We start from the raw sequence: 25,346 nt of genomic DNA on the forward strand, positions 1-25,346 counted from the left end.
TACTAATTAGAATTTAGAGTAAACAGCTAAAGAACTTTGCATACAACCATACAGAACTACCACACAATTTCAGAAAGTTCATTAAATCTTCTTGAGCTCACAGTTCAACTAGATAATCAAATTGTTAGTTTAGGAAAATGTTTTTTAAACTATAGTATGTATCAGTCAGAAGTTTCATTGGTGGGTGGGTTTTGTCTTTTTAGTTTTTATCTGTGCACACAAATGTGTGTGTGTCGTCTGTGTATGATAGGACAACTTGCAAAAGCTGTTTCTCCCCTTCCCTGATGTGGGTTCAGGAAACTGAGCTCAAGTTACCAGGTTTGCTGGTAAGCACTTTTTTAACTATGGAGCTCTCACGGGGCCCAGCTAATGTTTATTTCTGGGTTGTTTCATTTGGGTGGGGAAGGGCAAATTGAAACTGTAGAACTTTAAGACAATTCTGAAGCCATTTCTGACAACTCTCGGTCTCAGAAGTAATGCTCCTCCCCTTCCCCCCTGGGAACCAAGGACCTAACAATTGCCCACACACGTACTGAAATGTTGGGAACGCTCATCATCTCCCTGAGTCCTTGTGAATGTTCTCCAAATAGAACTCAGTTATTGAATAGGGGTAAGATAACCCCTTAGGTATTGACTCAGTTCCTGGTGTTTTGACTTAGGCACTGAGAAAGGGGCAAAGTGACCCTCAGATGTTTTCCCTTACCTCATCTGATCTGGCAACCGCTCTCCAGCCAATTATTGGTAATAGCCCTTTTGAATAAGTCAATCACAATAGTTAAAGAACAACCCCCAGACAACCCTTCCTTCTGTGGTTTTGCCCTTTAAAAATAGCCTGTAACAGACATTCAGGGTCTTCTAGCCTCCCGACTGCTGGAAGGTCCTGTCATGACAGAATTAATAAAATCCTCATGCTTTTACATCAGCTGTGATGAGAGATGGTCTCTTGGGGCGACTCCTCCTCCTCAATGATTGAACGCTAGGGTCCACCAAAACGAAATTTTTAAAACTGCTGCTCTTTAAAATTCTCAATTATTAAATTGTTATCTATCATGTGTGGATGCATGTGTGTGGGCCACACGTGCCAAGGCTTGCTACAGGGACCAGATGACAGATTGCAAGAATTAATCTTCTGTTTTTAAGGTGTGGGTGCCAGGGACTAAACTCAATTTGTCAGGCCTGGTGGCAGGCAACTTATCAAGAATTCCTCAAACCATATGACAGCATTGTGTTTCGTTTTTTTCTTTTTGAGACACGGTCTCACTATGTAGTCCTGACTGCCCTGGAACTTGTAGAGATCTACCTCCTCCTGACTGATGGACTAACATGTGTGCTGCTACCACCATGCCTACCTAGCTCACAGTACTGTCTTAAATTATGTCTGCTGGCCACTCAGAAGTTGTCTCAAACACACAAAGGGTCAGGACTAAAATTCTCTTTTTTTTTTTTGGTTTTTCAAGACAGGGTTTCTCTGTAGCTTTGGTGCCTGTCCCGAAACTAGCTCTTGTAGATCAGGCTGGCCTCGAACTCCCAGAGATCCTCCTGCCTCTGCCTTCCGAGTGCTGGGATTAAAGGCGTGCGCCACCACCGCCCGGCATATGACTAAAATTCTTAAGTATTAAACTGTGGTGGTACTCAGAAGAGCAGAGGTAGAAAGACTGCACAGATAAGGCAAGGCATGGCTGTCACACAGCAGGACCTTGTCTTTCATTTTGAGATAGTGGCTCTCTGTGTAGCCCTGGTTGTCTAAAAACTCACAGAGCTCTATCTGCCTCTGCCTCCCATGTGCTGGGATTAAAGATGTGCGCTACTATCACCTGGCTTTTTTTAAAAAGTAAGTAAATAATTACAAAATTAAATCTAAATAATTAAATGTACCAACTCAGCTTTGGTCTCCTAGCATTGAGGAGGACGGATGTAGCCCAAACAAACCCTGGCAGAGCTGTATCTAGGGCAGAGGAAACAAAGGTGGGTTTAAATCACCTAGAAATGGCGGCACTGGGGCTGTTTGGAGCGAGCCTCCTCCAGGATGCCATATGGCGTTCACTTTGAAAATCATCGGGGTCGGGAGTGACAGAAGCTGTCTCTGAGCACACTGTGGAAACCGAGGGAATGGTTCCTCTGCTTTCCTTCATCCTCACTTCTCCCAACCATTACGTGAGCATGATTCTTTCTGCTAAAAAACATCCAAACCAAAAGAGCCTTCCTTCCTTCCTCTTCCTTCCTCTTGTTTACTTGTTTCACACACACACACACACACACACACACACACACAAACAAATCCAATGAGTTCACATACCTAAATATGTAGAGAAAGCTAAATTATGATATAATAAATATTATCCTATAAAAACTAAATAACAAAAATAGTTCATTAGCACAGACATCTGGTGCATCATGACAAGGAACATTAAGGATATTGTCTGAAACCCTGTAATCAATTTTTTTCTCCCAGCAGTTCTGTCATTACTCTCTACTAGATTTGTATGCCTGCAGAATTCATGGGAGCCCCACACGGGGGTGGGGGCTCTGCCAACTGGATCTAGCAAGAATGACTTTGGCAACACGAAGCACCATTAAAGAACAATCAATGTAATTAGCCTCAGGCAGCATCATCTGACTCAAGGAAGATTTATCATCATGTTATTGACTCTTCTCCAGTCTACAATGATGATGGCATCTAAGGATTCTACGAATAATGAATTTATTTAAATCCTCAGTGGATGCTGAAAAATAGCAATACTGATCATCACTAATGCTATCATAGAAAGTTTCCTAAAAGAGAAGCATAGTGGGCAAATTTTAAAATCCATTCAGCAAACCCTGGTTAGGAAGTACCACAGTAAATAAAAAGGGTCTAAAGGGTAACATCTTATTAATTAGAGTAAATCAAGAAAATACCAGCCTACAAGACAAACCATATTCCTCAGATACATAAAGGAACCATACACATCTATGACTCAAGTTTCCCAGGAAGGCAGTCAAAACTTCACTGAATTTTTTCCCTTTAAGATGTAAGTAAATTTAATCCCAGCACTCGGGAGGCAGAGGCAGGCGGATCTCTGTGAGTTCGAGACCAGCCTGGTCTACAAGAGCTAGTTCCAGGAGAGGCTCCAAAACCACAGAGAAACCCTGTCTCGAAAAACCAAAAAAAAAAAAAAAAAAAAAAAAGATGTAAGTAAATTCGACAGCACTGAGGATTTTATCCGCAAAATTAGATTTTACCTTCTGCTATGTGTGCTTATTATCTCAGGAAACCCAAGACCTACATAGGAATCTACATCAAACACATAAATGTGACATTTTAACAGCCACTCTTAGTTTTATTACACGTATGAAGTAGGAGGGAAGATGTTAACCATCACTTGTTCTCACTATTAATAGCAATCTCTATAGGTTTGTTCTTCTTCATCCTACATAGGGATGACAGCCCTAACCCTCCAGTGCTGGGATTACAGGCATGCGCCACCATCGCCCGGCCCAAGTGAATCTTCTTAAACAATAGACACCTCAATTAGATTTCTTTTCTAAGCCTTCAAAAGCTCTCTACTGCCTACTCCATAAACATCTTAACTAGTCTGAGACCTCAGCCCTATTTTACATCTTCACCTCTGCCTTCAGCACCCACTTACATATGCTCTTCACGGACATTCTATGTCTTCTCACAACTCCTAGAGTAACCAGCACATTGTCGACACTGTAGGATGTGTGTACATTCTGCATATCTACATCGTATTGACATGTCACAAATGCAGAGCTTCTAGATTCTAATCCCTTTCACAAAACCGCATGCTATAACCTGCACAGAGAACTGAGCGCCAGGACACTAATATTGTACAATACACCTACACAACTGATCATGTGTTGAAGCACCTGGTACTATCTATGTATACGTGAGATGACTACCCTCCTGTATTATTTTCTGGTACACTACAAACTTAAACCCACCAATCTGATGACTCTTCATTAGCTATAAACAGTCTTGGGTACTCAGTTCAAAATAATAAACACCTGCCTTCTAGAAACGTTTTCATTAAAGTCCTCCACAAAGGAAGAGAAAGAGAGCCAAGTGAGCACACAGTCCACAAGTGGGAAGCTACAGCACATAAAAAAATGCCCTCATGGAGCACCACCACTACATCCTGCTCCATCTTATGCATCTTCTCATCAAGTCACAGAGGAATTATCAGGGTACAGCCAGGAAAGGCAGAGCCACCCCAGACCACTGAAGGGTTTCTTGACTACACAGAAAAGCCTCACTGTTTGTGAACAGCCTTCCACAATGTGTCTCCTGAAGAGGGCAGCGGCCAAAACAGTTTAGATCCTTGGGCCTGGAGTCACAAATGAGTCCTGGGAAATGCACAATCCACACTTGGACTTAAACTTACCCCCTTTCCCCCATCTCAGATGCCAACATCCATACTCGCTGCTGATTGCCAGCTCCTGCTCCTTGCAGCAGCCCAGCATGCTCTCTGCTGGTGCCAAAATACCTTCCAGCAAACCCCACTAACTTCTGAAACTGTCCTAGAGGGGTAAGGCAAGTCCCGTATTGTACATCCTCTGTGCATGTACATATCACTCTTTTTAAACACATATCATACAGCACATTTTAAAAGGGGCTCTGGGAGGGGAGGTAATATCCTATTTTATACCCTATGGGATATAAAATACTGATAGCTTTTAAAAACGGGATTCTCCTTACCCCTACAGGCCCTCTCCCGGCTTCAGAAAGGTGCTGTGGTGGCTGTGATGCCACCGGCAGAGAGCATGCTGGGGGGTCACACAAAGCAGGAGCTGGAGATCTGCAACAGGCCTGGGAGTTGTGGACCTAAAAGAGAAAACAGTTTTAAGTTAAGGTGCCCATCACCCCCATCCTGGTTACTAGGGGCACTCAGCACACAGCAGGTGTCTGCATGAATCCTTAAAAAGCAGAGAACCACTGACATCATCAAGAATTTGTATCCCCCATGGAGTTAACCTCTCCACAGTAGTCAAAACTGTTTGTTTATTTCAGTGTCAACACCTGCACGACCCTTCTGGCTCTGTATTTTAATCGGGGTCCATCTTTAGAGTATGGTGTGTGCCCCTCAAAATAACCAAGCTAAGATGCAACAGCAGCATGCTTCGCTCACTGTGACAGCAGCATTCCAAAGTGTCAGACAGGAGAGAGCCTTGAGCAGACACACTGAGCTTTCAGAAGAGTTTCTGTGCTAAGAGGCTGGGAACACCCAAGGGTTAGGGGGGCCAGAGAAAGCCCTGCCACTTCAAGAGACAGCAGCTTAAAGCAGGACAAAGGAGTGCACTGAAATGAGCTTTAGTTTCTTCACAATGTCCCCAAGTGAGAAAATAAACAGGCAAACCATATCAAGTTCAAGAGAGGTATTATTTCTTCTAGGGACCAAAGATAGCTTTAGCGTGTCCTACAAGTCTTTTTAAAAGGAAAACAGCGAAACCAGCAGAGAAGGATGCAAAGCAACTTCTGAAAGCCAGCACTGTCCCTTGAGCACAAGAAGAGACACACCTCAGACAAGAGCTCCCAGCTGCACCCATTGAATATTAGAGAGCATATAACATATAAAAGCCTAACTACAGCAATTTCATATGGTGCTAAATGAACTATTTTAAAAAATCTACAAAATTCAAATACTTATATTAAAAACCCGTTATTACAGTTACTTAAGAATTAAAGAAGCAAACTTTAACATAACAGCACATCATTATTAGTATCTTGCTGTGTGTAATTCTTTGAGGTCATATTCTGTATAGACTCTCATTCCTACCAGCTCAATAGATGGTGCTAGAACCATACCTCCAATACTCCCAGAAAAACAGCTAACTCCAAGTAGAAAATACAACTGTGTGTTACAGTGTGCAGTACAGTCAGTATTTTTTCACAGTAAACAAAAATTAAAACTAAATATCTAGTTAACCGTTTTCAGTCAGGAATTCAATTAACCAGAATTCAAATTTAAGTATCAAATCCTCCTCCATTCTAATTAAGGGTTTCAATTTTTTAAGAACCTAGCGAAGCATTTCTCAACACTTTGGAATAACCTGTTTTAAATATACAAATAGTTCAAGTCTTACAATATTTTAAGCATTTTAAGAAAAACCAGCCTTCTCCGGGCAAATTATCATTCACAAAAACCAGAAAACACTGGTGACATCTGAATCTACCGTAATTTTCTCAGTAGTTTTTGTTTTTCTGACACTTTTTTTAGTTAGTCATGAATACAAAGATCCAAACGCACACACGAACAGTCGTAAGGAAAGGAGTTTGAGTGAAACTTCAGCAATATTCTTGGCACAGGAGATTTCCACAAATATCATTAGCTCACATTTTTGTAAGCTCTTAGAGAAAAAAAGAATATGTAGTTTCCTGCTTTGAAAATTTTCACATAGATAACATGTTCAGTAAATTATATTTAGAGGTAAATATTTTAAAGAAATACATACAATTAAACAAAACAGCAATTACTTCTTGGGAGTTCTTAAAGCCAATTATATTAAGAGAAAAATGAATTATCCAACTTTGCAATAATTACATACCATTAAAACATTAGCTCCAAGTCACCTGCTCTGCCACTGCTGACAGGAAAAAAAAGACTTCTGAGAAATGAGGTGATGGGGACTGAACTCTGGCTTACTCATCCCTAGAGCCTCCTTTTGATCTCTACCGAGGTAGAGGCTTCTCTGTCCATTTCTAAATTACATTCACACCATACAAAAGGAATGTGGTGACTGAAAAACATCTTTTAAGATCACTGCTCTGTAACTAAAGAGATGTGGGTTCTGGCCAGGAAACAGTAGCCCCCACCTGACTTCTCCATGCAATTCCAAATGAGAGAATATCCTTCTAGCTCACGTCTCTTGAACATAACTACATTGCAAAGACCTTCAGCCCTGTATGTCCTGGCACATACGTCCAGTACCCGAGTACACATTAACAAACAAAACAAGTGTAGGTGGTCTTTATTTTAGGCAAGGAAAAGGGTGTGACCTCTAGAAGAAGAGTTTGGCATCAATTCAATCAATATGCAACATCTTCTGCCTTAGAAATCAGTTTATAGCGAGGCAGTGATAGCACACACTTTTAATCCCAGCACTGGGGAGGCAGAGTGTGAGTTCAAGGCGAGCCTGGTCTACAAAAGCTAGTTCCAGGACAGGCTCCAAAGCTAGAGAAACCCTGCCTCGAAAAACCAAAAAGAAGAGAAAAGAAAAGAGAAATCAGTTTATACCATACTCTAAATATGTACAACTACTATACATCAAGTTTTTAAATGAACAAGGAAAATAAATCATAGCATAAGGAATTCATTAATGTCACAACACCAACATCTGAGGGGCAGGCCCTATGCTAAACAATTTGAATGCCTGACTTTGCATCTAAAAACAATCTACTTGCAAGGTCACAAACAAGGCAGACCTTATATCCCAACATCATGGGTTGACCCGCCTAAGCTCATCAAAGACGACAACTAATGAAAGAGAAATGGAAATCAGACAACCTGAAGTCAAAATTCAAACTATCAACCTATGTAGCCTACCAACCTTCATCTCAGGCCCAGATTGACACTTCCCAAATGCTGAACTGCACATGATCAAACCAATGCAGACTCCCGGTCCCATCCCAGCTCACTGAGAAGAAGATTCTAGTGTGGCAGTGACCTACAACTAAAGTGTAGTAACCACCTCCCAGATGCCAATGCATCAATCACAACAGCTGTGTACAGTCCATAACTCTGGTGATTCACTCGTATGCAGAATCCCAGCTGAAGAGAAAGAATTTCTTTGTAGCCCTCTTCTTCTCTACTGTCAGGGGATGCAGGAATAAAAAACAATGAGAAGTAACAAGTTTTTAGAGTGGGTTGTGGGTTCTGGGAACAAACTCAAAAAGAAATTTCACACACATACATATCCTTCCTGGAAACTCATTTGATATAAATAAACCTACAATTACTTAATCCTAAGGAACCCAAACCATACTTTCTCTAAAGTACAGATGAAGGCAAGGAAGAACACTAACAGAGTAGCTCTGAATATTACCTAGAAATAAACAACTGGTAGTTAGTACCAGGTATTGCAACTCCTTGGAATTGCACAAGAAATCAAACTAATTTCAACAATATACTCTGGGTTAACTTTCTCAAAATCCATGATTACTTCTAGGTAGAAAATTATTCCATTTATGCTTAAAATTGAGATTATAGAATGTTGATAATTTTAGTAAAAACAAGAGTTCCTTTCAGAACAAAAAATATTAAGTCTTCCTCCTCCCTATCAATCCTATCCAGTGTTCTCTAAAAATGGCTGATGCTTAATGCTACAGATTCTCCAATTAGAATCTAAGGCTGCTGAGGGAAGAAACAACATTCTGTACTTCTTCGGTGCCCTCTGTTGGGTTCAACCATGAACAGAGAAAAGGGTTTGCAACAAATGCTTGCGAGAGGAACAGATTGTGAACATTCTTAACTGCATTCTGGTTTTGTTTTTTTTTTGTTTTGTTTTGTTTTGTTTTTACGAGACAGGGTTTCTCCGTAGCTTTTTGGTTCCTGTCCTGGAACTAGCTCTTGTAGACCAGGCTGGCCTCGAACTCACAGAGATCCACCTGCCTCTGCCTACCAAGTGCTGGGATTAAAGGCATGCGCCACCACCGCCCTGCCTTAACTGCATTCTGGATAAAATATACTTTGATGATCAAAAACAAAATCATCAAAACAAACTAGGTCGCACAAAGTGACCCAGAATCCTCTGGAGGCCGGTAGGAGAAAAGAGCTGAAGATGCTATCTCAGGTTATTTTGCTCCGCTCAATCTAGACAAAGTGGACCAATCATCTTCAGAAAAGCAGAATGATCTAAGATTCTAGTGGGAAGGCGCAGGTCTCAGTGAGGTCAGAGGAAGGGGCTGCGCCAAGCACCCTCTGGTGTCTCTGCTCTCTCACCTGCTCAGGCAATTCTTGATTCATCCTTTCAGCTCTACCTCTCTGTAGACTGCCACAGTGCCTCGGGTTTCCCCAAATCCATTTTTTTTTTACAAAGAAATTAATCTCTTCACGCAAGGTCAACAAAGATCACAGATTGCCAAGCCACTATCTGCTACCATTACCACTACTTCCAAGAACTGAATTTATTATTTGAGTTCTTGACCAATATATATTGGTCCTGAAAAGTACAGTGCATCTTTATTGAGTTGCTCACTTTTCCTCCTGCCTCTGAGCATACACCAACACTTTATCAACTTTGCTTGCCAGAGAATACCTCCTCACCCCCTTTTGTCTATTTCTTCCATGAATAACTCTAATATATTTAAACAAGTTTTCTTGGCCTAGAAATAAGTGAATTATAAGACTATAACCCAACAGAATCAATGTTTCTCAACAGAACACATAATTTATTTCCCTTAAAAATGCTACTTTGGCCAGGCAGTGGTGGGACACACCTTTAATCACAGCACTGGCAGACAGAAGCAGGCAGATCTGTGGCCGTCCAAGGCCAGCCTGGTATACAGAGTGAATGAATTCCAGGACAGCCAAGGTTACAAGAGAGAAACCCTGTTCCCAGAAGAAGAAGAAAAAAAAAAAAAAAGCAAAAAAGAAAGAAGAGAGAAAAAAAAAAACCCACAACAAAATGCTATCTTTGGAGTGTTTCTCCATTGGAGCCCCTCCCATTCTTCATTCTGGCGAGTTCTCACTTTTTAATAAACCTATGTTTGTTTTCAAAACAAACAAAGTGGAGAAAGGAAAGAGAGGGATAAAGACCCCTAACCTTCAAAAACCTGGCTCAGTTAATAACTTACTACTCCAACGGGCTGTCATGGCACACATTTTTTTAAAATAAATTTATTTATTTTTATGTATATAGTGTTCTGCCTGCACACAACAAGTCAACACCAGATCTCATTATAGATGGTGTGAGCCACCATGTGGTTGCTGGGAATTGAACTCAGGTCCTCTGGAAGAGCAACCAGTGCTCTTAACCTCTGAGCCATCTCTCCAGCCCCTTGGCACACATTTTTAATCTCAGCACTAGGGAGGCAGAGGAAGGCGGATCTCAGTGAGTTCCAGGCCAGCCTGGCTTACAAAGCGAATTCCAAGACAGCCAGGACTGTTATACAGAAACCCTACCCAGTCTTATATCCCCATCCCAAAAAAGAAGTTACTACTATACACTACCATGGCCTCCATCTAGTCCTGTGCAAGTAAGTATAGGCTACAAATTTACCTACAGTGTGGGATGGTAGCAGCCTTATATGTTATGATGATTTACACTTGATAAAGAAGAAGTCATGGAGCTTACACCTACAGAAAAAAGTCATCCAAATTTGGACATTTCTGAGGATGAAATGAGAGGCAATTTATATAACAAGGCACGCTCAATACCACAGACGTGGACTCTGAAGAAGCCCTGAAGCAAGTCCTAGAAAACAACCCAGGCTTCCACACAAAGTCCAAACATTCTTCCTTTCACACACTGAATGCGTCACACACTACCCAGGGCTTTGGGAGTTCAACACACCAGTATTACCCTGGCCTTGGTGACTAGTAGATGGTTCCCCACTCCCCAAGCCTCAGTTCATTGGCTTTTACTCTCTTTAGCAGTATTAGCGGACGAGCACCACAAAGCAGTCCTATAATCCCAGCAGCATACATCCTATTTATACCCCAAACCCTACTGCACCACAAGGATTGTTTCTGCTGATGTAAACAAGACAGCACATCTCTTAGTATAACCTCAAACCAAAGGCTAACATAACCCATCATGCTATATTTCAAAGCTAGTATTTTGTTTTTTAAAGCCATTTTTCATTGTTCTGTTTTGCCATGTTATCTGTTATGGGCAAAATCAATTTCAATCTCTTCTTTAAAAAAAAAAACTTTCTATGAGACAAAGCATATTTCCTCTATAACCTGGGTAAACCAGAGCAAGGAGTCTTGATTATTCTCATCTCAATCTTTTCATAAGAAGTACACAGAACTGAGGAGAGAAGAAAATGGAGGAAAACTATTTCTCTCAGGAGCAAATATTTCACCATCTCTACTATTCTCATGTGACAACTGCAAGTATGTGCTAGACACTGACTCTCAAAGAGAAGCACTATGTGGGTTTAAAATGGACCCAACAGGGGGCTGGAGAGATGGCTCAGAGGTTAAGAGCATTGCCTGCTCTTCCAAAGGTCCTGAGTTCGGTTCCCAGCAGCCACATGGTGGCTCACAACCATCTGTAATGGGGTCTGGTGCCCTCTTCCTGGCTGTAGGCACACACACAGACAGAATATTGTATACTAAATAAATATTTAAAAAATAAATAAATAGATAGATAAAATGGACCCAACAGGTAGCACCCTCTATCTCACTTGCTTTGCAGATAGCTTTGATGTTTTAATACTGACAACAGAAGCTTTAACTTTTATTGCTGCTAGTACCCTAAGCAATTACGGTACCTCAGCAGGAACCTCACAACTACCATACTGTAATCAGCATTTCCTAAGAGATGCTGTTCAAACATGAAAGCACCTGTTCTCTCTCTCTCTCTCTCTCTCTCTCTCTCTCTCTCACACACACACACACACACACACACACACACACACAGAGAGAGAGAGAGAGAGAGAGAAATTTTATTTCAAAGCTATATATTCTCCACGGAACTCTGGTTCTTAGTTTAGCAAAAACACATACACAGAAAATAAACACAAAGAAAGCAGTAGCTGTAGCCACTACCAAAATAAACTCTTCTGGTAACAAGGCCACCTCCCAAAGTTTCAGGTATCAGGCAGTATCTGTAAAAAAAAAATCTTTGTAAAGAAAGATAAAGAACAAACATCTCCAAAAATGGTAAGAATTCATATTGGCAAGAAAACTAAAAAGAAAACATTTAATTACAAGATAAAGCTGCAAGGCCACTTTGTAAAACAACCAGGGAGCATAGAAGCAGTCTAATAAGAACAAATATTATCTTATAAAGTAGGTACACAATTGACTTGCTTTACTGTATTAATTCTTTTTTTTTTATTAATATTTTTTAGGGTTTATTTTATGTGCATTGGTGTGAAGGTGTCAGATCCCCTGCAACTAGATCTTCAGATAGTTGTGAACTGCCATGTGGGTGCTGGGAATTGAACCCGGGGCCTCTGAAGAGCAGTCAGTGCTCTTAACCACTGATCCATCTCTCTAGCCCCACTGTATTAATTCTTTAAACTGAAATATCACATACATTGTGTGGAAAAACAAACACTCTCAAGTAATGAAGGATTTGGGAGACAGCAGCCACAGATACAAATGTAATTAATTCTCTCTCTCTCTCTCTCTCTCTCTCTCCCCTCCCCCCTCCCTCCCTCCACCCCCAATACATTGTCTAGAAAGTTACAGGATTAGGATTGCTCTGCACTTAAAACTGTAGGCTGCGGGGCTGGAGAGACAGGTCAGAGGTTAATACTGTCTATTCTTCCAGAGGTCCTGAGTTCAATTCCCAGCAACCACATGGTGGCTCACAAGCATCTGTAATGAGATCTGGTGCCCTCTTTTAGCTTGTAGGCAGACATGCAGGTAGGACACTGCACACAAAATAAATCTTAAAAACAACAACAACTGTAGGCTGTGGTTCACAATCTTCAAGAAAAAGATCCCGTTCTAAGATCAAAATGCTTAAAATGGTTCACAATGATTCTGTTTCAAGTGTTGTGTAAACAAAGGACTTTAAAAAATAATGTTGTTTAACTGTGTTGCTCTTAAAAAAGATTATCTTTGAAAAAAATCCAATAAAATACTAATGTCTGACAAACAGGTGCACATGTTGGTGTGAGGTAAACACATACACAATACTGAGCTGGAGGAGGGGAGGGAAGGAGGGCAGGGGGAGATCCACCTGCCTCTGCTTCTTAGCACTGGAACTGAAAGTGTGTCATCACACCTGGCCTGAGTGTGCCTGCCTTACAAGCAGACCTATTCTGAGCCCTAAATGTGGGAATCACAGTCTAAAACCAAGGATTTTGTCAGAAGCACTATCCAGACAACCTTATTCCCTAGCCAAATTCCCTTCTCCCAACTTCTGCTCCTGGGACACCCTTAAAACTGGCCAGGATATAGTCCATACCTGCCATCATAGCAAAATTCTTTTTTGGGGGGGAGGGGAGGGGGGTTGTTTCTCGAGACAGGGTTTCTCTGTAGTTTTTGGAGCCTATCCTGGAGCTAGCTCTTGTAGACCAGGCCAGCCTCAAACTCATAGAGATCCGCCTGCCTCTGCCTCCCGAGTGCTGGGATTAAAGGCATGCACTACCACTGCCTCTCCCAAGATACTAGTCTTTTTGGTTTACATTTCCTACTCGTTAATAACTAAACTTAACTTCAGGCTCTTAAGAATGACTGAGCGCAAAGAAACCATTTCAGAGACTACAGAGTATCTCTGGGACTGTCAAAAAAAAAAAAAAAAGCCACCAAAGCAGTAAATACTTCAGAAACACTGTTTACAATAAAAGAGCATTACCACAATGGACAAACCAAGCTGATGAAACCATCAACTGCTGTATTTCAGCACACAGCCTGCAGGCAGGTAGCACTGACCCACACTGGTGGTCACACCAGGAACACTGCAGAAGCAATGGACAGCCTGTGGGGCTAGAGAGGACACACGGCAGCAGAGGCAGAGCATGGGAAATGCTTACCAGTTTGAAGTCTTGAATGCTGCAGATGAAATATGGTGTGTTTGGTCGCCGACTCTCGATATACACACAGTCTTTAAAAGAAAAAGAAGTTTTTTAAAAAACTGGCATTTATCTTTAAAGAACCAAAAACAGGGGCCACAGATCACTGCATACATAAAGAGCTAGGTAAATGTATATAAACAAATCAATAATAAAGCAACCCCCTTTTAATAGTAAAAACAAAGCCTTCCTATGGGTGATATTATATTATAGATAACATTAAGGGGATGGTTTTTTCTGAACATTCTTCGGATAATTTAAAAAACGTAATAAAAGTTTGAATGATTCTGTTCAGGGAAAGGAAACTCTACAAAAACTATCGATGTCCAGACAGGGAAATTTAGATAAAGTAATTACTAAAGATTATCCATCAAGACAGGCATGGTGGCCCCTGCCTATAACTCTGGTCCCAGTGAAAGAGAGTACATACACTTGAAGATAAATCAAAATTATTTAGGTAGACATTCTTATGTCTTCACAAACAGAAACAGCTTTGCCATACGCTACTTCATTTTCAATAAATATTTTGTGAGGAAGTAGATATCTGGAAAGACCAGCTTGAACATGCTACTACAATAAACTTTTCACCTATACCATAAAAAAGAATGAAAACTAATCTACTCACCTCTGGGTAATTTATTGTTAAATATGTTTTGGACTGTAATGAAAACCAAGGCAGCCAATCAAAGGTGGAAGAAGTAAACCAAGTTATTGTTTTAATAGACCTCTTTCAGAAAGAAGAACAGACCACTTTCCTGAGTTACATCTGACATGGCATGGTTGGGCAATTATTTTTGATTCACAGCTGAAGTGTAAAGGCTGCTTTTTAAAACTGTCTGTAAAACCCAGTTTTTTAAGAGAAGCGATGAGTTTTTAGGAAAATACTATCCACAGAACAGAACTGGAAGTCGAAGTATTACACACCAAGAAGCAAGAGTTTCACAGCTATGGAATCTGGGAAGCAGGAGAGCAAGGCTGGCAGTGCAAATGCCATCCATCACAACCTTTCCGACCCTGCAAAATGTGCACATGAACAACAACCAGCTCTGACAATGTGAAGAAAGCTCTACTTCATCTACACATTCACTAAAAGAAAAGACAGAAAGGACTCACAACTTGGAGTCAAGACCCACTCAGAAAATAGTAAAGACACTTCAGGTTGGATCACAAAGACAGCCTCTCTAATAGATGTATCTATAATCTATCTATATCCTTCCTGAAAACTTTCTATACAACATGAGGGTCACTGTACCCAAAAGCCATTTCAGGAAGAGAAGAGATACAAATCCATCAAGGTACTGGAATTCCCCTGACTTCTCAGATGTGGATAAAGAGTCCATGAAGCCATGCACCCAACTCGATTAAGGATGAGTTAGCTTTGAGCTGTGCATCTTGTTTCAGGGTCCCAGATGATGACTGACCCTGCTTCTGCATTTAGGCATCATCCATCTAACACATTAATCATCTCAAATGACAAGCTAGAGAACCTCTTCACACCATGGCTAATATTTCTCTTCAGAACCCTTGTTTATTAGTAAAGTAAAAAAAAAAATAAAAGAAACATAACTCTCCACACAAAAACCTGGAGCTCTAGTCAGGCGCAGTGGTATGGCTCACAGCACTGCAATCCTAGGGCTCAGTAAGAGAGACTAGTAAGTTGGAGAGCAGTTTGGATTACAAGCCTGTCTCAAAATAAAATTAAGAAAAAAATTTAAAATTAGTCTAAATTTAATACAATTTTGGAATGGCCCCAAAATTCTTAATTTCCATGTTGTAGCCCTGTTGTATGCAGCTCTAGTAGTCCAAACCTCCAGTTAGCAATTACATACTCACTAGCCTGAGCACAGAGCAGTCCACGTGCTTTCTTCTTCCTATCCCTACGAAAAACCATACTTTCTTTATATTAAGCTAACTGTCCACTGCCTTAAAAAGGCACGTCACCTCTTCAATGGATGGAGTTCAATGTTCCCCAAACCTCCTCCCGTGGGCTACATCTAAATAAAATACCAATTCCCGAAAACCAGTCTGTGCCAGCCACACCCTTTCTTTATTCTACATGTTCTGACAGCTTACAACTAATTCTAAGGTGGAAGCATAGGGAATACATTCCCATGGCTCCTCTGCAAAAAAGGGATCAGAACAGCTCCCTTCTTGAAATGATCCTAGCAATTCACATTACCGTATGTTCCATTACTTGGCAGTCAGATAGATTGCCCACATCACCATCATCTCCAGAGCTTTGAAAATAGTACAACAGCAATCCCTGTGTCCACCAAGGACGACTGCCATTGGTGTGCTTAAAATCAGACAAATCTCAATTTGGTGTGGGACAATGAGGCCTGGGTAACAGTCTGATGGTTTTAACAGAGAGAGGCTTTTTATAATTATCTTTTTATAATTAACAGAGTCACTTTTAACATAAACCCTCTCACTCTGAAAGATAAACTACTATGAACTCATACACTAATAAACTTCCATTGTCAGGTGTGGTGCACATCATTATAGCACTAGAGAGATGAGGGGAGGGGAGAAGATCAGGAGTTCAAGGCCAGTCATGGACTACACAGTGAGTTTAAGACTAGTCAGCCCCAAATGAAATCCTGTTCAATAACTAACTCCCACAGCCCCCCCCCCCAAGCTTTCTAGAGAAAGAAGCCGGACGGTGGTGGCACGTGCCATTAATCCCAACACTTGGGAGGCAGAGGCAGACAGATCTCTGTGAGTTCAAGGCCAGCCTGGTCTACAAGAACTAGTTCAAGAACAGGCTCCAAAAGCTGCAGAGAGAAACCCTGTCTTGAACGCCCCCCCCTCCCAAAAAAAAAAAAAAGAAGAAGAAAAATACCCTGCATTCTGATACACGTGAACTTAAGAAAATGTTCTCCTATAAACACACCAAGGTGTCAGTGCTAAGAGAAGAGGCACTGGGGGCGAATGGCAGCTGCTGACACATGTTTCTTATCTGATTGGACCTGACTAAAGAAAGCTACCTGAGGGAAAGGCTACCTACCACTTGAGGGAAGAACCTGGAACCTGGATCTGTGGAATTACCACATTTACTTATTAATGCCTACACACAAGCTATCTTTTTTATTTAAATAATTACCATGGCAATCCAAACTGATTCCAAGCTGTGAATTTACATAATGATTTCAATATACAAAGCTGGTATCTGTAAAATCTATGGTTGTGTCAAAAATATCAAAATTTTAAACATGTATGAAAGGGCAGATAAGCTCACTATGAAAGTAGGTGACAAAACAGACTCCTTTGATATAAGAATAATAAAGCATCGAGAAGATTTTGAGTCATACGCGCTAAATATTTTTTCAAGCTGTGTCAAATTTATCAACCAGGGAGGGGAAATGTACTGTCTTGATCAGTTTTGGCTAATGCATGTTTTAAATAAAATATGAAGCATTACTCCAGTTAACTTTTTCTTCCTACAAAACAGGATGATCTGTTTTAAGAAAATACACTCTAGGAAATAATTTGGAATTCAAGTCTCACAGGAAATAATTTTTCTTTTATTGCCCTTATGGTTATCTCACCTTGCCCCACCCCCAAAAAGAGGTTAAATTGAGGCCAAATAGTCATTAGAAGTATTTTCTCTCTGGTCTCATTAACCAAGCAGCTTATCTAAACTGGTTTATATAAATGTTTATAGCTAGCATAAAACCATTTATTTTATTTGTAGATCTGTCTCTGTTTCTGCAGTCCTGGGGTTCTAACCTAGGGCCTTATCCATGCTAGACATTCCCAGTTCCAAAGCAGTTCATTTGAAATGCCCAAGTTAAGAACAATGTCAGAGCGCAGCTGCAATGTGTGCCCACTAATCTTCTAAAGTCAAAATGATTTGGCAAGACTATCATGCAACTTACTGCTGCACAGCTTATCTGAAGCTGGTTATAAGGCTCATGTTAGTCCGGTGAACTGATGATCTGCAGACTGACAACACAATGCTCACTGCAGACACCTTTTGTTTTTAAATGGTAAAGCACTTCTTTGGAAGCAGCAGCTCTAAAGGGCGGAGCAGACAGCAGTTCATTAAACGCACAATGCACGTTTTCAAAATCACCACGGGAAAGCAGGCGTTTACCAGATTGAGTCAACAGTTGCTGTGGAGCAAATACACACTGTTTTAATACTAAAATCAGCACGCCTGAAATGGCCAGAAAAAATGAATGAAGCTATTTCCATCACCATCAATTATTCTGCACAACACGTGATAACCAATGCTTTATTTTAGCAAGGATGTCTGAGAATGAGATCAGAATATGTTCTGAGTCTTACACTCTTAACACTGAGCCTCTGTGCATGGTGTCACTTCAAATGCTTGTGAACAGGAGCGCCAAAACCCATGATTTGGGAGATGATACTGAACAGGGATATTTCTGGCTGTTTCTCATAACCTCGACATAGCTTTGTGTCTAAGAATCAATGCTGCCATCTGCAAACAGAGCCCTCGCTGAGCGGAGGGAGGAAGCCAGCCAAACGTGAAGGCAAATTCTCCAGGCAAAGAAAAGCCTCTGCCTTTTCAACCCTCAGCAAATCAGCAGGTTTATGTAAATAGAGCAGTGAAGCAAGTTCCTCAAGGGTAAAAATCATAGCCTGCCACATCAGGCAGTCTGTCATCATGAAACACAAAGCACCTATCAGCATTTTTCCTGACAGTCTCCTCACCAAGCAGAGTGGACACTTACTTCACCCCCTAATTTAGTAAGCGGATCTGGGAGCCCTGGCATTAAAGCTGCAGTCACAATGCATGGACCATATTCAGCCACCACTCTGCCCCATAAAGAATTCCCGCATCACTGTGTTTCCACTATTAATCCTTGAAATGCTCTCTCGTTCCCTTGCAAAGAACAGCACTGCTACTCTAATAAAATTTCAAAAAGAAACCCTTTCCACATGAACAAAGCCTTTCTCACAAAGAGATTTGCAGAGGCACAGCTGGGTAGCCCCGCAGTGAACATGGGAAGCTGACCTTCAGACTTCTCTGTTCTTTCATTTCTCCTCCATGCTATTCCTCTATCCCCGACACTCAAACCATCCAACAAGGTAACCGTTAGTGGGTAAAATGTTGCAAAATTAAGTCCACAAGTATCCCTCTAGTTAATACAAAGGTCTGCCAATTCCAATGTGGAAAGTGTGTGTGTGTGTGTGTGTGTGTGTGTGTGTGTGTAATATGCACCTGTATAAAGTCCACAAGAATCCCTCTAGTTAATACAAAGGTCTGTCAATTCCAATGTGGAAAGTGTGTGTGTGTGTCTCTGTGTGTGTAATATGCACCTGTATAAAGTCATGCCTGCCTACACATGTGGTGTGAATGCCAGAGGAGCTCCACCTTGAGACAATGTCTCTCCTGAACCTAGGGTAAGGCTTGTTAGAAACAACACTAAAATCCAGATGCCAGGATTCCATACCAGAAGCACTGGCAGACTGTGGGCCTCTAGCAAACAGTCTCATCTCTACCATCACCATCCTCAACACAGCCAACGGCAGCCACACTATTCACTCTCGCCTTAACGTGATCAGCAGTCTGCAGAGCAGACGCCCAGAGCGTCTATGAGAAGCAAATAAATGAAGACATGAAGACAGGAGTCACATGAGACCCTCCCAGAACACTAAAAAGAAAGATGAAACATTACTTCACAAAATGGCAAGTGGAGACAGGCTGCCTTTCACCTTTCTGCTAGACAAGAGATACTAACAATGTCTGGGAACAGTGGAGAGCTTCAAAGGGAGAAAGAACACCTTCCCTCCCTGCCCCTTAGTTTTTGATTTGATTCTGTCAACTGTTACCAAATCTGAGGGCATTATCTTGAAAAGTATAAACTCAGTAGAAAAATGCCCCATGTATAATAAATCTGGCTCCATTCTCTTCAAACTTCATGATAACTGAATCTACATGCTGAAATGTCTATCAGTTCTAACTAATGCTACAAAGCTTGCATGGGCTCTTATCTAAACACAGAATAGCATGGTGGGAAGAAATGGCAAAGAAGAATACAACAAACTAAAGAAACTGTTTTCAAATTTAGAGATGTCTCTTTTGTAGCTGTCAGGAAACTTTCCAGTACACCAATATGTCTAAGACTGGGCTGGGGAGATAGCTCAGTTGGTAAAGTGCTTGCCTGGCAAGCACAAGGGCCAGAATTTAATTACCTTGTAAAAACCAAAGCATTCTTGTAATCCAGCACCTTGAAAATGGGTCTGAGTCAACCTAGCCTACTTGAAGACAAATGAGAAACCCTATTTCAAAAAAACAAAATGAACAGTGCCTGAGGTGTGGCACCCAAAGTTGTCCTCTGGCCTCTAAATACGAGCGAACACATACACAGTCCCCTTCCTCTCTACCTCCCTCCCACTGCCCCCATGTTTAAAGGCTGGCCCTAGACAGCTACCACTCAGTTCAGGAAGTACTGCTGTGTTTTGGAATAGCTGCAGCCCCAGGCCCACATCAGTCATACACTAACTGGGTGTGAAACTGGGTAAAACAAGGAAAAGCAGTAGAAAGCATACCATGCTGACATCCTAAATATTAACTATGGCTTAACACTTGCATTACCAAAGCAAAGAGCAATGTAAGCGCTCATCTCCATAACTTACTATGAAAATGTTCCTTACAACCTGTCATGAACACTTACTATGAAAATGATTCTGACCAATTCAACTTCCAAACTCCAGTTAAGTCATTTTTCAGAATCTATTACTGTTTTGGAGTATTTTGTATTTTATAGCATTTGTATCATTTAGAAAAGACATTTAATCTAAGAAAGAAATTTTATTTTTAAAATTGGGAATGGATCTAGGGCTTAGCAGTAGAACACCTGCCTGGCATTCAAGAGTCCATGAAGCTCTGGGTTCTATCTGCAGCACCACTGCAGGGAACACAGGTCCAGCAGCCCATTTAGCTAGAGAAGCAGGAGTCACAGCACATGAGGCCTTGGCTACCCATGCCCACATCTTGCAGTACACTGTACCTGACTGTCCTATTCCAGTTCAATGGTTCATACAAAAACAAAACATTGAAGGCAGAAAAAAAACCTGTTCTACAGGGCCAGTGAGACGGCTCAGCAGGTACAAGAACTTCCCGTGTAAGCCTGGCGAATTAACTTCAATGCCCAGAGCCCAAAATGGAGAGAAACAATTCCCGAAAGCTGTCCCTAATATCCAATGCCTTACTACACACATAAAACAAGTCAAATTCTGATATTAAAATGACTATTAAGCTGGACATGTTTGATTTACTAATAGAAACATTGACACATCTTAAACTCAAGGACTGAAAGTGAACCATGGGCTAGGTGTGGTGGCACATGTTTATAATCCGATAACTTGGGAAGTTGAGACAGGAGATCACAACTTTGAAACCAGTATGAAGTATAGTGGAACCAGAGAGGGGGTTGCTGAAAACAGAACTCAGTCACAGAATGTTTGTCTAGAACATACCAGATTCTAGGATTCATCCCCAACACATGCGCGCGCGCGCGCGCACACACACACACACACACACACACACACACACACACACACACGTGGAACCAAGTAAAATCATGTCCACTTAGGAACCAGTGCAGTAGTGCTATGGCCAGAGTTCACAGGAAGATGATCAATGACAGGCAAGCCTGTAAGACGACTCTTCTCTCCCTACACACCTGACAACAAACTGTTTTGCTGATCGGCTGGTGTCACTCTGCAAGGCAGATTTCAAGCGAGGCTGCTAGCTGCTCTCCACAAAGTAACGCCAGGGGAACCCCAGCCTTGCACAAAGTGCTTCAAAGCAATTTTGTAGTGCTCCCTGGAAATCCACAGGGGAACTCAGTGCCAGCGCTATTTTATTTGGCAAATGATTTTATTATAAGCCAGTATCAGAGTGAATCCATTTTCTTTCCAGGTTTTATGCTACTATTTAATGGACTGTCAGTACAATTTAGATTTCATCTATTTATACTCATTCAAGCCTGCCTCGTGATTGTACAGCAAATGGAACATATTTCTATTCAACAGAATTAATGACAGTTAATTGTAATCTGCAGTTCCCAATTTTGTAAAAGCAACTGTTTCATAGTTCAAAAAAAAAATCAAACTACAAAATTCCCATACCAATTATTCTTTTATACTATTTTAAATGATTTATTTTTAAAATGATTCATTTATTTTTATGTGCACTGATGTTTTGCTTGCATGTATTTCTGTGTGACAGTGTCAGATCCCTGGAGCTGCAGTTAGACAGTTGTGAGCTACCATGTGGGTGCTGGGAATTGAACCTGGGTCCTCTGGAAGAGCAGATAATGCTCTTAACCACTGAGTCATCACTCTTACCCCTCTTTTGTACTTTTTAAGCACCTACATCGTAGTTCCTTATACAATAAATAAAATATTCCATTCAATTTAATATTTGCCTCTAACATTCCACAACCTTAAATTATCTATAAATCAAAGGCAGAGAAATAGAGATCTTGGTGTCAGAACAGATAGACAGACACTATCATTACACTGTTTGAAGCTAGCAAAATTGAAAGTGAAATTTTTCTGCCTATCCTTTTGTCTACTACTGGGTAATTTTCTTATACATTTCAATTAATCACATGCCAAGATTAGATGAAACTGATTGGAAGTAGAGTATGTCACATAAATTTAGACATAAACAAAACACTTGGTTCAGATATCCACAAGTGCCTTTTCTTTCTTCCTTTCTTTATTTTCCATTTCTTTGGTTTTTGAGATAGGGTTCTCTGTGTAACAGCCCTAGATGTCCTAGAACTCACTCTGTAGACCAGGCTTGCCTCTAACTCACAAAAATCCTGTCTCTGCCTCCGAGTACTGCGAATTAAAGGCATACACTACCACCGCCCAGCTCAAGGCCCTTTCTTGAGATTGGTCTTTCTCCTGAGCATCCTCACATCTGTGTGAAAGAAATGTATCAGATCAACATCCAGGATTTGCTGCCCACCAACATCAGAGAATGATGAAGTGTAATTCACAAAAAAGCAGAGGCGTGGTGGCACACACCTCCAACCCCAGTCCCCAAGAGGCAGAGGCAGGCAGATCTCTGTGAGACTGCGACTGGTCTACAGAGAAAGTTCCTATCAGCCAGGGTTACGTTCAAAGAAACTGTCACTCAAAAAGAAAGAAAAAGAAAAAAAATAGGAACAAAAGAAAAGCACAGATGTTTCCCCTGGGCTGGCTGGAATCTCAGCAGCTGCACTATCAGCCCTGCCATGCTAGACCAGTGTTCCTGCTGCTGCTCCCAACAGAGGTGTCTAGCCTTCCTACCACACAAGCCTGACCAAATTCCAGGATGCAAGACTACAATCTGCTCTACCCACCACCTTCAGGCTGTGACAGTCTGCTGAAAGCCCATAGCTAACATGATGCTTTATTAAAACAACTGAATTTCTCCCCCAGAAAATGTGGGTGGAAAGTAAGAATTTTGCCTATCCTTATACCCTCCTCTATCATACTTCTTAAAAACAAAAACTGTTAACATCATACACAAAGACTGTATGTACTCTTATTTTATGATCTGATTATAAAGCTGCTATTGATAGCCCAGCCGACACTGAAATCATTCATGCTCTAAAGCCTACTATACTTGCAGTGGACTTCCATTTTAATCATTTGCTGTAATTTATATTAACTTCCAAGAGCAATGACATCTCTCCCCCAACTCTAAACCTCTCTCTTGTTCCCTTACAGCAATGCTGTTTCCACCTATATAGATGTGGTGTGGTTTTGTTGTTTCTGTTTTACTTTCTGAGCCGAGTACTATATACAGGCATTTAAGAGTAGTTTAAAAATTAGTCATTTGTACATAACTGAACAAATACTGAGCCCTCAGGTTTCCAATGAGTATCTTCCGCCCACCATGGATTTCAAGTATTCTGAAGTATATGAAGAAAATATTACACATAAACAACCTTCATTCTCAGTGTCCTTGGGATGTCACATGCAGTAACTTAGTTCTATAACATCCACAACATACTCAGGCTAAACTATAAGACTGCAGGGGCTATCTTATACGCTAATCTGTTATCTACATGACACTTTAATAATCTAAATTAGCGGTGCTGAAGAGATGGCTCAGTGGTTAAGAGCACTGACTGCTCTTCCAGAGGTCCTGAGTTCAATTCCCAGCAACCACATGATGGCTTAGAACCATCTTTAATGAGATCCGATGCCCACTTCTGGCATGCAGTCATATATATGCAGAAAGAGCATTGTATATGGAATAAATAAATAAATCTTTACAAAAAATCTAAATTAGCAGAATTTGAGAAAAGTCAAAGTAATGAAATATCTAAATGCTCTTGAATCCTAAGAGATTGGAGATTTCATTTACTGTTTGAGCCATTGAATGTTCTTGCAGCCTCCTCTCCTTGCCAAAACTATATTCAACACTCTTCAATGAAGGCGTGCAGCTGCTCAGGGCCAATACGACACTTAATGAGAGCTTTGCTTTGGCATGTTCTTTTTGTAATCTGAACCTCGGAAAAGCCATATTTTGAACATCTGCTAAAACAGAATAAATCTGAATTAAGAGAAAAATTTAAGATGTCTCCATTTTAAACAAAGCTTTAAAGCAGGTAACAGGCAAGTCTTATTAAGATTACATTTTTAGGGCTGGAGAGATGGCTCAGCGGTTAAGAGCATTGCCTGCTCTTCCAAAGGTCCTGAGTTCAATTCCCAGCAACCACATAGTGGCTCACAACCATCTGTAATAAAGTCTGGTGCCCTCTTCTGGCCTGCAGGCATACAAACCAATAGAATATTGTATACATAATAAATAAATATTTTTAAAAAAAAGATTACATTTTTAAAGCCCTGAACACTTGTGCTGTCTCATACCTCTAATACCAATCAATACTCAAGGCAGAGGCAGAAGAACTACTGTGAGTTCAAGGCTAGCCTATGCTATCTAGTGAATTCCAGGCCAGCCTGGAGTACAGTGTGAGGCCCTGACAAAAAAAAAGGGGGGGAGGGGGGTAAACATTAGGAGCTGGAGAGATGGCTCAGTGCTGTGGAATAATCCTTCTGTATGTTGTGTTGCTCACATTGTTAATAAAAATCTGACTGGCCAATAGCAAGACAGGATTTTCGGGGCAGAGACCATGGGAAGAAGAAGGGCAAAATCAAGGGGTCATGAGGAGATACAAAAGAAGCAAGTGATGAACATGCTGGGCTAAAAAAGGGTACTACCAAGTGACAGAGTAGAGATAAAAAAAAAATATATAAGTTAAGTTGTAAGAACTATTTAGTTACAAGTCCAAGCTTCCAGGAAAGGATTTAAAATTAATACTAAGTCTCTGTGTGGTTACTGGGAAGTCTGCAGTCCTGACGAAAAACTCCACCTACAGGTCAGTGGTTGAGAGCACTGCCTGCTCTTCCAGAGGACCCAGTTTCAATTCCCAACACCCACACGGCAGCTCACAACTGTAACTCCTGTTCCAGGGGATTCAACACCCCCACACAGACATAGATGCAGGCAAAACACCAATGTACATAAAATCCAATGAAAGTAAACATTAAAACTGAATATAAGAAGTCAGTAACAAACAGAATCCATAACCTTGAGAACAATTACACTCTTCCTGTAAGGGCTGAAAAATGGGATGACAGAAACAGTAATAATGTAGCTCAGCTGGTAGAG

The 25,346-nt window shown here is 41.0% G+C and overlaps 1 protein-coding gene across 10 annotated transcripts in view; it reads right to left on the bottom strand.

Moving 5' to 3' along the window:
* LOC121441733 (arginine-glutamic acid dipeptide repeats protein) overlaps positions 1–25,346 on the bottom strand; it is a 373,675-nt gene that overhangs the window by 210,487 nt on the left and 137,842 nt on the right. For 9 of the 10 annotated variants that reach the window (XM_041642986.1, XM_041642985.1, XM_041642983.1 and 6 more), the window contains exons 3-4: positions 13,655–13,725; positions 4,700–4,825 (exon numbers count right to left, since the gene is read on the bottom strand). In XM_041642986.1, coding sequence (XP_041498920.1) covers positions 4,700–4,825; positions 13,655–13,725 — 197 coding nt within the window. The remainder of the gene's footprint in view (positions 1–4,699; positions 4,826–13,654; positions 13,726–25,346) is intronic. The other variant, XM_041642992.1, reaches the window with a different exon arrangement.

Source organism: Microtus oregoni, unplaced genomic scaffold (assembly GCF_018167655.1).
Source record: "Microtus oregoni isolate MIOR12 unplaced genomic scaffold, Mior012 000081F_ref0000091, whole genome shotgun sequence".
NCBI lineage: Eukaryota > Metazoa > Chordata > Mammalia > Rodentia > Cricetidae > Microtus > Microtus oregoni.